General features: G+C 42.1%; 1 protein-coding gene across 19 annotated transcripts in view; it reads right to left on the bottom strand.

Annotated features, from left to right (window-relative positions):
- PCNT (pericentrin) overlaps positions 1–16703 on the bottom strand; it is a 278152-nt gene that overhangs the window by 47047 nt on the left and 214402 nt on the right. For all 19 annotated transcript variants that reach the window (XM_084820798.1, XM_084820789.1, XM_084820783.1 and 16 more), the window contains 6 exons: positions 14407–14567; positions 9583–9792; positions 8879–9052; positions 8077–8272; positions 4836–5058; positions 2802–2952 (listed from right to left, as the gene is read on the bottom strand). In XM_084820798.1, coding sequence (XP_084676924.1) covers positions 2802–2952; positions 4836–5058; positions 8077–8272; positions 8879–9052; positions 9583–9792; positions 14407–14567 — 1115 coding nt within the window. The remainder of the gene's footprint in view (positions 1–2801; positions 2953–4835; positions 5059–8076; positions 8273–8878; positions 9053–9582; positions 9793–14406; positions 14568–16703) is intronic.

The following is a 16703-nucleotide window of genomic DNA, read 5'->3' as shown; positions in this document are numbered from 1 at the left end:
TAGATATGGTGGTGTTTTCAGCTACAGGCTAAACACTTCAGAGGACAAATTGCATCTGTAATGTAGCACTATAAAATTAAGGATGAGCTCACACAATACTTGGTATTTATTTTTTAAAAAACATACAATGTCCTAACCATCCCCAGACAAGGACTTACATGGAATAACATATGATGTGAACTGAAGAGTCCTGGATATGGCCAGAAGCAATTCACGTTACTGACTAGAATTGAATTTATTATCTTCCTATCCAGACAGAGCTGTCTGAAGAAGACAGACCTACAGATGTTTTGACAGCTATAACTCTACAGATTAATGCCGAGGGTCTGCTTATCATCTAAATTATTGTGACATTGATTCTTATCAACATAGACAGACTAGAGGCAGGAAAACAGAAGGTTCAGTTTTTGTGTTGATAAGACATTGAACTGCCATGAAAATAAACAATGGGTCTAGCTGTACCACTGTGAAAGATAATCAACCACACTCCTATACCACCCCTAGCTTCGAGACCACTCTTGCTGATAAAACTGTTACCAGGGCCATGCTGAGAAAAAAAATCCTTGAGAAAAAGTGAATTGCATTAAGAGTAGGCCATTTAAACTGTGTAACTCCATTCAAGGAAGCTCTTACATATGGGTGGCAAACGATGGGATGTTGTCCCAAGCACCAGCATGCTACCTATGGCTACTGCCTAAACACTTCAAATGTGTTCATATGGAATCCATGTAACAGGCTGTCCTGCAGAAAGCCTGGTACTTCCAGAACCTGTTGTCCATGGTGATTTGCTTGGCATCCATCCACTGTTGGCATTATTTCTGTAATAAACTTCTGAGTTTCAGCCAGTGGCTGCTAAGCTTCTCCATTCAACTTCCAAGCACTGAAGCCCTATTCAGCTATTCTTCTTAGAAGCAACATGTGAGGAAAGGGATTGCTCCAGCCCCATTGTCACCCTCTACTCGTGGTGGGCAACTGTCTGAAGAACACAGCCTCCTGTATCCGTGAGGGCTCTCCACGCGGTTAAGAGCCCTGGAAAATCAGGGCTCTGAATCATGTAGAGAGCCTCCATGGATACAGGAGGCTCTCCTCTTCACAAAGTCACCCTCCACATGTACAGCGCAATGAGAGTGACAATGGAGGGGGTGGGACTAGCGTGTGTCAAGGGCTCCTTGGAGGCCTCTCTCAGTCTAATCCAGTAGCCAAGTCTAGACACAGACAAAGGGATTCTTTTCAAAGCTTTATTCCTCTTTTACAACTTAGCAACTCTACTGTTAGCAACTAGATATGAGCAGCAGAGTACCTATGCCCTAAGTTGGAACAGTTGGTCCCCGTTTGAAGGAGAATCACTGGCAGACCCTGAACTTATGGGCTAGGGAGAGTCCCTCCCCTTTTTCCTTGGATCCTCTGGGTGCAACCGTTGTTTGCGCGCCAACCGGGCACTACGCCTCCTTTCCGTGCCGTCCATTTGGCACCGCTCCCTGCGTCGGCGTCGCGCGTCCAGCAAGTCTGATTCGTACGCTCTCTCACTCCCTGGACTGCTATCTATACTAGGAATGCTGGTGGGAGGAATCTCTGTCAGCTGTTGGCCCTGGGAAGGATGAGCGCGCTCCTCTCCCAGGAGCGGCTCCTCTTCCTCAGAATCAGAACTACTCTGGGATTCTATGGGCTCAGTGTCCACCCTGACAGCGTGCTCCCTTTCTTGCATTTTCAAACAACATGCTTAGAGAATGCCTGAATAGGGATTGAGTCAACTGATTTGCACTGAGTGTTTCATTCCCTCCAACCACTAGGTAATACTCATAATTTGCCATCAATTGACTTCTTTACCTAGTGAACCACCTAAAATTAATCTCCGGCTTTGCTAATATAAGGACTGTCATCTTTCTCTGTAATTTTGCTGCATGCTGACTAAGGAACCTGTGTGATTCACCCAAAACAAGAGTCAGAGCTGAATTACAGCTGGCCTTTATGTTTTCAAGAAATGGAGAGCAGCTGTTGTTTCTCTCTCCCATAATACATTGCTGGTGTAATGTGATACCTGCTACATCAATGACTAACTCATTCAGTCTGCAAATCTCTAACTGGGTCTAAGATTTCATGGCCACATCTGGTCTGACTTTTGGACTTTACCACTTCTTATTTTATCCTGTGCTTTTTATACCACCTAGCCTGGAGAACCTGAAAGCTTGCCTACTTTTGTGAAATACTGGTTAGTCATAATAAAGGTATTGCCCAACTATAGATTTTGGATTTTTTTTTCATGGACTAGCACAGCTATCTTTGCTTTTGTGTTTTTAACTGATTTGGTTTCTGTGACACTTAAGACAACAGGGCCATGCTATCCAACAGTGGCTATTGGGTTCCAAACAGGAGTCCTCTAAATAATGTATTTTTATTTACTCAATTATATTCCGCCTTTCCAATAAAAACAATGCTCAAGGCGGCTAACAATAAACATGTTTTTGCCTAAGTACTGATGTGATATGGAATCTTTTCCATTAATATGGGAAGCAACCAAATAGGCATATATAGGATTGCACTGTTGGAGAAGTTGTTGCCCAGTCCTGGAACCTGCCCATCCATCATGTCCCAATCTTATTGACTTGGGGTAGAATAAAAGATGTCCCTGCTATTTTGACCCATTTCTTGCTAGAAAAATCCATTAACCCCCCGAATAAATTATTATGTGTTCACTGATGATTTTGGGTTTCCTTGGGCAGACAAACAGAATTTGGAGTCTTAGTAGAACAGAATATATAAATTTGTGTAGCAGTGAGGACCATTTTCACACATTATTTTACCTCTATTGCTTTTGACTTCTCATCCTCTCTTATCTTATGCTGATGCTGCTGTTCATCCAACATATTTTGTAGTTCTTTTTCTTTAAGTTGTTCATTCTGCAAGTCTTGAAATACTGCTGTAATACCTTTCTCCTTATTTTCCAGTGCAGATCTACAATGTAAAACAAGTTCATCCTTGAGAGAGGGAATGGTACCAGCCTCCTTGAAAGAGGCTGTGATCAGACCACTCCTGAAGAATCCTAACCTGGACCCAGGACTACTACAGGCCGGCTGCTAACATCCCCTTTGGGGGCAATGTGCTCAAGAGAGTGGTTGCTGATCAAGTCCAGGTATTCTTGGATGAAGCTGATTTTCTAGATCAATTTCAATCCAGCTTTGGTTGGAATGGAAACAATCCAGTTTTCGGATGGAAATTGCTTTTGTTGCCCTGTGGGATGACCTTTGCAGAGATAGAGCTATGCCAGTTAGATTACTCCAATGCATTGTGTGTGGGACTTTGAAAATGTTCAGAAACTTCAGTTAGTCCAAAATAGAGCTGCTAGGCTACTAACTGGTGCTAGTAGACACAATCATGTGATGACAGTGCTTTGTCAGCTGCACTGCCTTCCAGTCTGTTTTTAGGCCCAATTAGAAGTGTTGGTGTTGACCTTTAAAGCCCTAAACAGCTTTGGGCCATAGCATCTCAAGGAATATCTCCTCCTATATTGGCCAGGACCTGCCATCTTCAGAGGCCATCCCCCGGGTGCCCCACTGAAGAAAGTTAGGCAGGTTGCTATAAGAGAAATGGTCTTCCCAGTTATAGTGACCTGTCTATGGAATGTCTGCCTCAGGAGGTTTGCCTGGTACCCCCACTGTTCTTTTTGGTGTCTGGTGAAGACGTATCTCTTCTCCCAGGCATTTTAGATTTTTATTATTGTGATTTTATTTTCCAAGGTCTTTTAAATGATCATTGTGTTTGTTGTTTTTAATCTGTTTTATTATGTGAACTGGCCTGAGAACCTTTTGTTACAGAGTGGCATATAACTATCACAAACAAATAAATAAAACGTGTTTTTTTTTTTAAATAATGCATCTGCTAGATCAGATCATTCTGTGTTTTCAGCAGACAAAGCCTTTAGCAACCAAACAGCAGCAATCAAATGTCACTTTACATAGTGCTTTTTCACAACACAGATTATAACCCCCACATCAGGAAAAACACATCTTTTAACACTGATATATTTTCAGCATTAAGTTCACTGACTGATATAAACAGTTAATTCTTAGTCTCTTTACCCACAGCTGAAGAGACACTTTTACTCTTGACAAAAAAACAGAAACCAGGGGCTATGGTAGAGATATGTGGAAAGGGGAATTAAGGTAAGAAATCAGTTACAACCATGTTGTAGCTGTTAGATTGTATGGTAAGAATTATCAATAAAATCACTTGAAAGCTAAACACTGTCAGAAGAGAATTTGAATGATGGATGTTGTTGTTCAGTCGTTCAGTCGTGTCCGACTCTTCGTGACCCCATGGACCATAGCACGCCAGGCCTTCCTGTCCTGCGCTCTCTCCCGGAGCGTGCTCAAGTTCATATTCATTGCATCCGTGATGCTATCTAGCCATCTCATCCTCTGCCGTCCCCTTCTCCTTTTGCCTTCAGTCTTTCCCAGCATCAGGGTCTTTTCCAGGGAGTTTTCTCTTTGCATTAGGTGGCCAAAATATTGGAGCTTCAGCTTCAGTATCTGTCCTTCCAATGAGCAGTCAGGGTTGATTTCCTTTAGGATGGAGAATGATGGATAGAACAGGAGAATTTGGGCCTAAAGGCATAACTTAACTTCTGCACTATAGGGCAGGGATGGCCAATGGTAAAGGGTTATGGGAGTTGTAGTCCAAAACAGCTGGAGGGCACCAGGTTGCCTACCAGAGCCAAAGGGATCTGATACAAACTGACAGCAGGGAAGAACTTCACAAGAAACGTTTGCTTTGAAAATGCAGCAGTAGATTATTCAAAACACAACTCAGTTGTGCAGACTCCACTTGGAAGTCCTTACCTGTACTTAATTACTTCCCCTTGGAGTTCCACTAATGATTTCTGTAGCCTCTCATTTGTCTGCTTGCTTTCACAGAGTTCTGATTTCAAGTTCAGTATTGCAGTGTGCTCCTCTTTCAGTAGTTCATGCATCTCAGAGACCTTCTCTTGTTCTCTTTGTAGAGAAGCCTGCAAATCACTTGCAATCGATTTCTCCTGCTGAAGTTTATATTCTAATAATTCAACTGAGAGGAAGTTTAAAAAAAAATTAAATCTATCAAATCCCTTCTCATAACTTAAGTATAGAAAAGCAGTAATTAGACTAAGTAATCATTTCCTACAAGATAACTTTTGTTGACCAATTAAGTGGATTTAAACAATACACCCATATTAACACAATACATTTCTGGGTGGATGTTTCTGTTGCAATGTTTACCATCACCACCTGTTTCTCTTCTATACTTCCTTCAAATCAGGCCATAAAAAGAGTCACCCATTCATTTTACTTTCTATTAAATCTATCCAAGGCACACGTAATTTTGAAATCCATTTGAATTAACAGGATTTAGTGCCACTTCTCATGTTGATTTTTCACTTAAAAGAATGCTCACATGACTAACTGAAATCGTAATATAGAAAGGATTTTATGTAAATCCTAAACAGCTTGGGACTAGGTTATCTGAAGGATCATCTCCTCCCACATGTACCTGCCTGGACCCTCAGATCATCTTCAGGGAGTTTTCTCCAGGAGCCCCTGTCAAAGGAAGTTAGGCAGATGGCTACCAGGAAGACGGCCTTTTCTGCTGTGGCACCTCAGCTGTGGAATGAGCTCCCTAGAGAGTTTCGCCTGGTACCTACATTGTGCTCTTTAGCCTCTTTTTGGCCAGGTGAAGACCTTTTTATTTTCCCAGCATTTTAGCATTCTAGTCTTTTTGCTTTGCTGTTTTAAATCTGTTACTGTATTTTAAATCTCTGAATTGCTGCTAGGTTTTATTTTGGTTGTATTTTTATACAGTAGTTTTAATTTTTTATATTTTATATTGTTTGCTGTATTTTATGATTTCAATTTTTTGTGAACCTCCCAGAGAACTATTGGGCAGTACAGAAATGTCATAAATAAATTAATTCCACATGACAAGGATGTATAAAAGATGCATTCTAGTAACTCCTCCATTTATGGAACTCATTTTTCATGGAAAACTGCTGTAGGGGAACACTAGATAACTTGTGGAATCCCAGCAAGACCATTCTTCTTGCGGTAACTTTTATTGGTAGAGTTAAAACAGGTATGAAGTTTTCAATTTGGTACACATATTTTTCTTGCATTGTCCTCAAAGTGACGTCAGGTAACACTTTTAGCAGTGATATATAATACTTTGGCGGAGCCTCAGAAGCATAATTCTTCAAGTGTCTTATTGAAGAAGCTTCTCAAAGTTACAACAAGAATCTTTGAGTATGAAGATACAGAAATGGCTCCATGACAAGCCAGGAGGGAGGAATCAAGTGGCTGGCCACTCTGCTTTCCAATATGGTATAATTCTGACCATTCTGAGCAGTTGGGTGATACAAATGACAGAAATGTTTCAAGAGACACTTCTCACTAACTGTGCTCCTTCCCCAACTTTCTCCTTGCTTTGGGGAGAGCAGCTTTCCATTCAGTCAGGGAAGGGGGAAGATAACAGGCTGGCCACAAAAGGCCTCATGTGGCTGGTTGAACAGATTGCTGGATATCTGAGGCCAGGATTCCATCCTCCTGGCACCTGTTCTCCAGTATTAGGTGGGGAAAAATGCTAGGGAGAGGACATAGGCTCAGCTTGTAGGTGAGGGCCTCTAGAAAGGAAGACAGAGCAGTAGTGGAGTAAGGCAGAGAGGGAAGGATGGTGGTCCCAGTGGGTGGGACAGTGACAGAATACCCGGTGAATGCAGAACACATTGGCCTGGATATTAAAGAGCAGATCAGAAGGGGTCATGCCTCCCCATTTTAAAGAAAGGGTTAAGAAGCAAAAACCAAGCTAGGTGGTGTAGGAATGGTGTGACTTGGGTTCTGTCCCCTGCCCAAAAGATTGTGGTCAGTATAGGATTCTACAGAGAAACCTACAAGAGCAAAAAGAAAGCCCTCTCTGCCTTGATACCTCATGGCAGGTTAGTTATCCTTAGGGACGATGGAGAAATCCACAGTGGAATCAAATGAGTTTGGATTTCTATGAATCCAACCCATGGATTCCAAAGCAAACCAGGTTTTCCTGAGTTGCATGGATTCATGGATTCTGTGGACTTGCCAACTGTTCTTTTAACTTTCTGGAATTTTATGCAAATTTAGTTGTGGAAAAATATGTAAATTTAAAAAAGAAACACACTGGCCAAAAATGCTTATTTCCCCAATAGGCTAAAGCATGAAAATGTGCGGGGGGGGGGGGGGGATTTGTGCATTTTCTTAAGTGTGAATTCACACAGATTTGGGAAATTGAAAAAGATCCAATTCCATCAATGAGTGGATGACGGAACAAAACGCACTTGCCAATCTGAGAAATGAAGACAGAACGGATTTTATAAAATCCGTACATCCCTAGTTATCCTGCATCAGAATATTAAGGTAATACTTACATGGGAGATGGCAGGAATGAGAGTTAGTTAAATAGAATAATGCCTATTCTATTGCAGATTCTATGAAAGTGAATGCTTAAGGAAGCTGATAACCAAGACTGCATGAAACGTTTTTATAGTTCAGCTTTACTTTTAGCTATCACAACGCCACTTACATACTAGAGTTTTATAGTTGCCTTTACTGCTTGTTATTTTTACTCTGTTTATGTGTTTTAACATAGTCTGCTTCAAGCACTGCTTATGAAGCTAAGAACTGCTGAAATTTATATATATAAAAGGTTGCCAGATCTGACTATGTCCTCTACTCCACTAGGTGAATGCACATAGAAATGATATCTATTATTCTGCCTTTGTTGCTTAACATTACTTTGTGTTTTAAGTCGCTTCAGCAACAAAATACCTCAAAGGAGGATACATTTTACAGACTTCCTTAACTGGCATACTCACTTTATATATAATCAACACACTACTATGAAAAGGTTTCTGGTTACCCTAAGGACTGTTATGGTGGCGGGGGGGGGGGGGTGGGTGGGTGTGCTCTTATTTTCATAGAAGTGCTTGCAAAATGAAGGCTGCTTACAGGCTTTCTGACTTGCTTTCCACTTTTTTGTCAAATGAATGGTGAAAAGAATGTTTGGCAAACTTCCATGAGATACTACCTTGCCTTCGAAGCTGATGTTCTTGTTTACTCCCATGATTCTCTGTATTAATAAGGGTTTCTTGGAGTTGCTGAAGCTTCTCCTGGCTTTGAAGGTGCATAATTCGCAACTGAGCTTCAAGGTCCTGGATTTCAGTAAGCAAACTATTCCTGTCTGAAGACAAAAGATGCTCCAGAACTATCTTTTGCTGCTGTTCCTATAATGAAATAAAGCCCATTTCAGAGAATAAAATAACATTCAGTCCATTTTTTAAGGACGCAGGTTCACAAGTCTATTATTTTTTCCCACAACAAACCACAAATCATGCAAGCTAAGGTTTATATCTCATGATTAAAGGGCAGAATTAAAGGGGCAGAATCTCTCAGGCAAGGGCAAGAACAGCACAGTTCTGCTTCCCTCATGGGAGACATGATAAAAGTAGCTCAAGCCATGCAGCTGACAGTGATCCCTAGGAGAAGGCTGTTAATTAAGTAAAATTAAGAAGTTTAATCAAGTTGTATTCTAAATGTATTTTCTTGGAAGATATACTGGATTTTTGTGTGTGTGCAGAATATAACCAGACCATATATGGCAGTCAGTGAATTTCATATATGCAAGGATAATGGTAGCCAGATATATTTTAAACCCCCTTTGCTCCTAACAGGAGATGTTTGTTGTGAAGTCCAGAGTAAAAAAACTTTTTTTTGCCTTTTTTAAAATCTAAAAATAAGGAAAAGTCCTTATTGCTTTCTTGGAAATGCTTTGTTACAACTCCAAGATTAGAGAGGAGAATAAAACAGAGTAAACGTGAAAATTCTCATACTTGTTGTTCCACTATACGTTCCAGCTGTTCTACTAATGATCCTTTATCTCCAGATCCAGAATTGTGGAAATGTGACTGCAAGTAGCTTTGTAGCATGTTTCGCTCCTTTTCCAATACACATCGGACTGCTTGAAGTAGTTCGCCCCTCCAGTCAAAAAAAGCAGATGAATTTTCCTACAAGAAAACATTTTCCCCCAAAGCTATAAAGATTTTCATATTTTTGTTGTTGCTCCTGTTTTTGTGTTTTCTCCTCAGAGATGAAGACCTTACACTCCATTAAACAATGTTCTATTACTACAAATATACTCCATTCAAAGCACAGCACATTGCCACCCACACGCCATTATACAGGCCAGAGCAACAAACATGCCAGCATGCCTCTACACGCAATAGGAACCATCTGGGCCAGAAACCATCAACGAATGTACCCTCCAGCAAGGGCACACCTGAGAAACAGTAACAGTTCCCTTTCCTGATCAGACTTGTCATCAGGAATGGCACTATTGTTTTCCTTGACCCGTGTGTTTGAGACACTACAAGAGAACCAAGCAACTTCAATTGCCCCAGTCTGCCTCTACAACGTTTTCCTTTGCCAGGCTCATTCTCCATCATCTGTGAGACAAGTGCTCAACATTTTGGAAACCATGTTATAGTAATAATAAGTTAGCTTTAACAGAAGTAAAGATATACTTCAATCTGAATACCTTGTCTTCTTTATCTGATACTTTGTTGAGGTAGGCCTTCAACGACTGTACTGTATCAAGCAAGGTTAGTCTCTCTCTTTGCCATCCCTCCACTGATGGAGCCTGTGGGTAATTTTTCTCATCATCATCATTATCATCATCAAGAGGTAGAGCTTTTTCTGACAAAACCAGTATTTTGTGGCTTTCTTCATACACCATCTTCAGCACATTCTGAAAAGGAGCAAAACAGGTTAGCTGATGTCAGTAGCCCATATTCATTAAGATATCTACTACCTGAAGTAAGTCTGCTCACTTGCCGTTTGCAAACAATGGCTTGCACCCTAACTTATGCTTTGTTGGTTGAAGCGTCCCTTTAGTGGAGTTCTACTCACAATATATTCCTGCCAAGCAGAATTTTTGCTGATTCCCTGTCCACTCTGCAGCCACTTGCACCCCTGAAAATCTTTAGACCCCTGAAAATCTGCTCCAGAGGGTCGGGGGATTAGGTGATCCTATGGAACAGTGTGGGGAGTGGCACAGGGGGCTGCAGAGATGAGGGAAAATTGATGGAAATTGCTTTCTTCCTCCAGCAGAACCCTCCATTAGTTCAGAGTCCCTTCCACAGATGCAGAAGAGAAATCAGGATACAACCCAATATTGGCACTGGAGCACAACTTTCCCTACTATTACCACAGCATAGTCCTTCAGGGAAAAACAAATACTGCAGTTGTTCAAAATATAACATCCAATGCATGATCCATCACATTCAGCAGACAAAATATCCAGGATGGATGGATGAATGCTAAAGACAAAATGTCCCTAGTCAGTCCTGAAATGCACAACTTCATATGCATGTTTGTCACTCAAAGAAATTGGCCTGGATGGCTAATTCATGGCCACACTGGCCAAGAGGATCTCCACTGACCTTGAACTTTCCACAACAGAAGCATATGCTACATGAGCTGGATAGCAACTAAAAACTAGGGCCACACTGAATATACAGTGCAGAAGAACAGATTACCAAAAAAACAAACCAGTTACTTCACTAAATATTTGTTTTATTTCAAGGCTGTTCAATGTCCTTTTAATCCCTGGCTGCTGCAGCATCTGCTTGGTGTTAGTTTCCTTCTTCAATACCCTTTCAGTTCTTAGCTCTTTAACCAATTTATCAAAGACAACTTCAGTGCCTGCTCCAGCTGGACTCCCCCCGCCCTTCAACGTCCCATAGGACCATCTACCATCAACGGCACTGTGGGATGGATCCCAGGAGAGAGAGAGAGAGGAAGGAAGACATCAAATGCTGGAAAGAAGACGTCAAGTCCCTGTTCCTGCTGTCGCTGGACTCTCTCATGCCCCCATAGGGCCATCTACCACCAGGTGTCTTGTGGGTCACCTGGCACCCACATTACAGTGGTGCCAGGAAAATACCTTTTTATTCTCCCAGGCATTTTAAGAACTTGCTTGAGTGTTTTTATTGCTATATTCTGTTGCTGGTTTTAATTTGGTTATATGATGATGTAACGTTTTTATTCCTTGCTGCTTGTTTTATCTTGGTTTTATTCTGCGCTGTTTTTATTTTGTTTTTGTGTTGGTACTGCATGTTTTTAATTCAATGTACACTGCCCAGAGAATATCAGTTACTGGGTGGTTTAAAAGTACAGTAAATAGTGAGGACACAATCCTATACATGCTTAGACAGTAAAAAGTCCTACAATTCCCAGCATTTGCCAGCCAGACATACTGGCTGGGGAATGCTGGGATTTGTAGAGCTATTTTCTGTTGAGACATGCATAAGATTGCATCTTAAATAAATAAATATTGGCATTATTGCAGTGCAGGAAGGGCATATCTCAGGACTGCTCTGCCTGATGCCCAAATATGGTCCTGATCAGTTCAGAGAATAGCTCAGGACCCAACTATTAGTATGGAAACAGAATACCAGAGAGAGAGAGAGTCATGTGACCGAGTTTCTGTCTGAGCAGCAGCTAATATACTTTGATGGAAGCTGGTACAGCAGCTAGCAGGTATGTTTCTTAATAAGCTTTACTTACTTTGAATATTGCGCATGCGCGTGCGCACGTGTGTGTACGTATGTGAGACAGAGAGAGAGAGAAGTGATCATGAGGAGTATAGACTATATCTCAAGAACCTCACTCAGCACAAAGAAAATTAGCTGGCCAGCACTGGGAGGAGCAGCTGCTTGTTTTGCATGGATGCTATGCAGCTTCACGTTCCCTTGGCCCCCTCCTTCCTCATGCACACACACAAGAAGAGAGGCTTCAGTCTCACGCCTTTAATTCACTATCAACAGGTTCATTACAGATGCACATCCTCAAAGACCCTCAGGCTACAAAGGAATGGCAACAGGGGATCCAAATGGAAGCTATGATGTTGCCAGCAGTTTGAAACAAGACTTGCTGGCTAGAATAACTTAGGGAGGGATGCCTCTCCCTTCCAGTGATGCTCCGCTATGTCAACCCTCACGCATCGCCAACCGGGTGAACTGTCTGAGCTCCGCCTCTAACTTTTCCCTCTTAGCTTTGCGCCACAGTCTAGCATCCCTCAGGTCACAACCCGCACTCTCCCCCCGGTCCTCCTCCTCCTGGGTTCTCACGGAGGAGGGAAAGGGGGGGGGGCTTCAGGCCCAGCCATCTGAGAAGCACGCCTATCCGTATCTGAATTCACTTGGGAAGATGCCTCCCCTGGTTCTGGCTGTTCCACTTCTGAATCTGAACTGCTAACTATCTCCATACACTCAGAATCAATCCTGACAGCAGCGCACAAAGCCAAGAACTTGGCCTGCATCAGGAAGAGTGGTTATTCTTTCTGATACCAGCTTTGCACAGTGCTTGGCATCCTTGTGAACACCAAACAAAGCACGAAGTGACTTGGCTGGCACAAGCAACAGTGGCTGTTCCTCCCAGCGCTGGCCAGGTCTGGTTTTCCCAAGGACGTCACATACCATGAGAAATGACTTGGCCAGTGCGGGGAAGAGTAGCCACTCTTCCCACTGCTGTCCAAGTCTCCTGCTGCCTACATTATTGTTGTTATCTCTGATCTCAGATCAGAGATAACAGCAAGGATTACCTCTGGGGGGATTCCTGGGGGGGGGGGGGGCCTTGGATGCCAAGCCAAGCCAAGCCAAGCCGGAACTCCAGGACATTCCATGGACTGGAGTGGGGAGCTTGGTGGGTTGAATCAGGCCCATGGGCTGGGGGCTCTGCAACCCTATTCTAAATCAAGCCCATCAGTAATTAAAACTGCCACCCACTGATGGAAGCAGAGACCATTTATCTGCATATGTGGATTGTGTAAGGAAGTACATTCTAGAAATGTTAGACTTGTTAATACACACTGCTATTTCCTTATCCCAGTTATTCTTAAATTCTGCAGAAGTGCATCCTTATCCATACTAATAATTTTTCTGTATTATGAAAATGAGGATTGTAGAACAGAGATTTTATGGCACAGCTGCATTCAGGCGAGCCTTCCCCAGCCTGTTGCCCTCCGGATGTGTTGGACTACAACTCCCACAGAGTTGTACTCCATCACATCTGGTGGGCAGCAGGCAGGGGAAGACTGGTACAAGCTATATCACATCATACAGTGGATGACACTTCAAGGAGCTGTCTCTAAGTTTCAGTTGGTTCATGTATGAAACTTTTCTCTATCAGAAAACAGGTCCTGTTAATTCCCAGTTAATGTCACACAGTGTGTCTACATTTACAGAAAGATTTGCTGAACATCTAAAAACAGTCATGAACACGCAAACAACACATTTAATATTAAAGGGAAAAGTTACACACATGCTCTTTCTCACACGATCCTTTTTAGGATTCAGTATGGACACCTAGGGTAGTATCCAAAGTTAGTCTTACTTAAAGTAGATCTATTGAAATGAATGGAACTTAGGTTGGTCATGACTAAGTTAAGTCCCCTTCATTTCAATGGGTCTACTTTAAGAAGGACTAACGTCGGATACTAGCCCTATGTCCAGTTTTTAGCTGAGCCAGGACAACTTTCTGCCTTTCTTGCACTTTTTGGAATACTGGTTTGAGTTCTGGCTTTGTTGTTCTGACTTTCCCACCTTTCGCCATTAGACTATCAGTTTAGATTTGAAGTCAGAGGTAAAATCATAAACACTAGAACCATAGAATAGTAGGGCTGGAAGGGGCCTACAAGGCCATCGAGTCCAACCCCCTGCTGAATGCAGGAGTCCAAGTCAGAGCATCCCCGACAGATGGCTGTCCAGCCTCGTCTTGAATGTCTCCAGTGTGTGAGAGCCCACTACCTCCCTCGGGAATTGGTTCCATTGTTGTATTGCTGTAACAGTCAGGAAGTTTTTCCTGATGTTCAGCCGGAATCGAGATCCCTGTATGCAAGTTGTGAACTGCACAAGTAATGCTCTCAACATTTTCAGATACGAATTGTGCTAAAATTGGCCACTGTAACCTTTTGCTAAGGCCTTGATAGAAGCAAACCTTTTCTCATGAAATGTCTGAATATGTTGCTCTGGAACAGTGAAGCCAAGTGTTGTTTTTCCACGAGGTACGTCTACAGCATATGCAAACTGGGAATGTTGTACAAATGTTCTAGCAATTCAGGAGCACATGGCCAGACTCTGACTCAGCTATGGCAATCTTTCTCTCTGTGCTCTCTTTATACACTAAAGGAGATTTAAAAAAGAGTATGAACAGATGAAAAAATCTGTGTAAACAGGAGGCTCTCCCTGTCTTTTATTCAAAACAGCCAAGTAATGTTTCATATTTTAAATATTGCTATTTCAGTTTAAAAGCATGGTATGCATGCAGCAAGGAATTCAGCAGTTTTTCTTCCATACTTTACCTTCAACTGTTGTGAAAACAATTCTTTTTCTTTCATTGCTGGTTCAGTGACGTCTGGAACCATTCCAAAGCACTGCAGATAAGCCACGACATTGCCATCTTGGTGTATTGTAGTTTCTGGATCTTCCCAATTAAGCTGAAGTACTAAATCTGAATTAGTATCTGAAAAACAAAATGGAAAATATATTTTATGCACAGGAAACAGGAGAGCTTCCAGAGATTAATATCTGTTTGAGCTAAATGGACCAGTATTAGCCTCATCAGTTGAATCTCACTTGGACTGTGGGAGTGGCCTTGCCCTCCTCATCATCAAAAGGACTAGCTGGTTGTACAATGGGTAGCTAGCTATTTTGGGTTCCCAAACCATGGCTCATTTGGAAGACCCTCGTGGTTGTTGGTTTGTTGCATTTACATTCACTTGTGTATGAGATTACAGCATGATATATTGTGTGATACAGAAAAGAGCAAAATGTTGGACATGGGGATGGGGGGTCATAAATATTCCAAAGAAATGGTAATTATATGAGGTGTTAAGAGTGGGGGTTGCCTATCCTATATGTGGGGAGAAAAATTTGCATAATCTAGGAATGCAAAACCAAAAGTTAGAGTAGGGGATTGAACATGTATGTTATGGTGGTAATATTGCAGGCTATTGCTTGGGGTTCCTTTACCTAGCTTTCTGTATTTAGTTTGATTCAGACATGTAATTATACTATAGCTACATGGATTTGGGCTTTGTTATTACATGATAACCCATTAGGTGGGTTATCATGTAAGAACAAAAAGGATCAGGTAGGATATAAAAAGGAAAACTTCAACATTTCATACATTTCAGTACAGGTTAAAACAGGTTAAGACAGTCTTTGGTACTGGAAAGTACCTCTTGTTAGAGAGGCAGGGTCTTCATGAAGAAAATGACAGCAAGGAGAAAGTAATTCCCTTAAGCTTCCATACTAGGTCCCAAAGCCTGGTGGAGACCCTTAGCTCCCTAGAAGATATATACACTCACAAAGGAAAGGAAAAATAATTGAGATAGGAAAACACTTTATGCCACTGGACTTAAGTCCAAAAGTCAATCACTCACACCTCTCAGGAAAGGTAAGAAGGCCCTGCATCACCTTTCTCTCAGTCCATTAACAGGATTTTTTTTTAAGTGTGTGGGAAGACTACCCCATCCAGGATCTACTGAGAATGGACATTTACAACAAGTTCTAATTTGTCTTTCTTAAGTGGTTCCAGAGTGGGGCAGTATTTATTCTAGGATACAGAAAAGCAGTGCACCCTAATGGTGGAAAAGACAAAAAGCAAAGTATCAGCTCACGTACATATAACTAGACATGCATGAACATCCCACTATTTGCACCAATGAGTCTTTACAGCTGAATGCTTGCAAAAGCACAAAGGTTTTGTGAGTGTTCAATACGAATGTTTGCAAAATGCCCACCTTTTCCTTCTCCTGCCCCACAGCCATGAAAAGACAGGTTGCTACCTGTAACTGTAATTGAGTGCTCATCTGTGCATTACACATATGGGCTCTGAGCCTGCATGGAGCCTCATATCGGGAAACTTCTACAGCTGAGGAATTTTGGCAGGAACCCTTCCCCCACTGTCCTAGTGTACATGTCCTGCTTATTCCCTCAGTTCCTTGAGGCCAACATTGTGGCCTCGGAACTGAGAAGAAATATCTTCAGTACCTAACACTGAACTCAAATATGACAGCAAAGAGGGGATGGTGGGAAGGTTGTGTGAATGCACAGATGACCACTCAAAGAACTAAGGTTACAGCTAGCAACCTGTCTTTCTTCATGGTGTCTGTGCATCACACATATGAACAAGGAGAAAGCTAACTTACAAGGTGGTGGGTTGGTGTCCTATTACAATACAGAAGGACAGCGTGACCAAAAGTATAGTCAGCTCTAGCCTGAACATCCGATCTGCAATGTCTAACAAAAGTAGGTGGTGTCAACCAGACCACAGCGTGGCACAGTTCAGGGATGGCAACCCATCTGACGAAGGCGATGGATGTCACTACCACACGAGTAGAGTGAGCTCCGACTGGGGTGGACAGTTCAAGTCCAGCCAGCTCATATGACAGCTCCATGTCTTGATGACCCAGGGAGCAAAGCGCTGAGTCGAGAGAGGCTGTAAAGTGGTACCAAACAAGGTTGCTCTCTGTCACCTATTTTGTTTACCCCAGTAATTGAATTTTTGGCAAATTGATTTCGAGCTTACGCACAAATAAGTGGAATTAAAGTGGGTAATATGGAGCATTATTTTGTTTGTATGCTGACATCATGT

The sequence above is a fragment of the Heloderma suspectum genome, chromosome 1, assembly GCF_057233095.1.
Source record: "Heloderma suspectum isolate Gila_16-S chromosome 1, 16-S_ref, whole genome shotgun sequence".
In the NCBI taxonomy this organism is placed as follows: Eukaryota; Metazoa; Chordata; class Lepidosauria; order Squamata; family Helodermatidae; genus Heloderma; species Heloderma suspectum.
The sequence above is the reverse complement of the archived record's forward strand: the minus strand, read 5'-3'. Positions and strand labels throughout refer to the sequence as shown.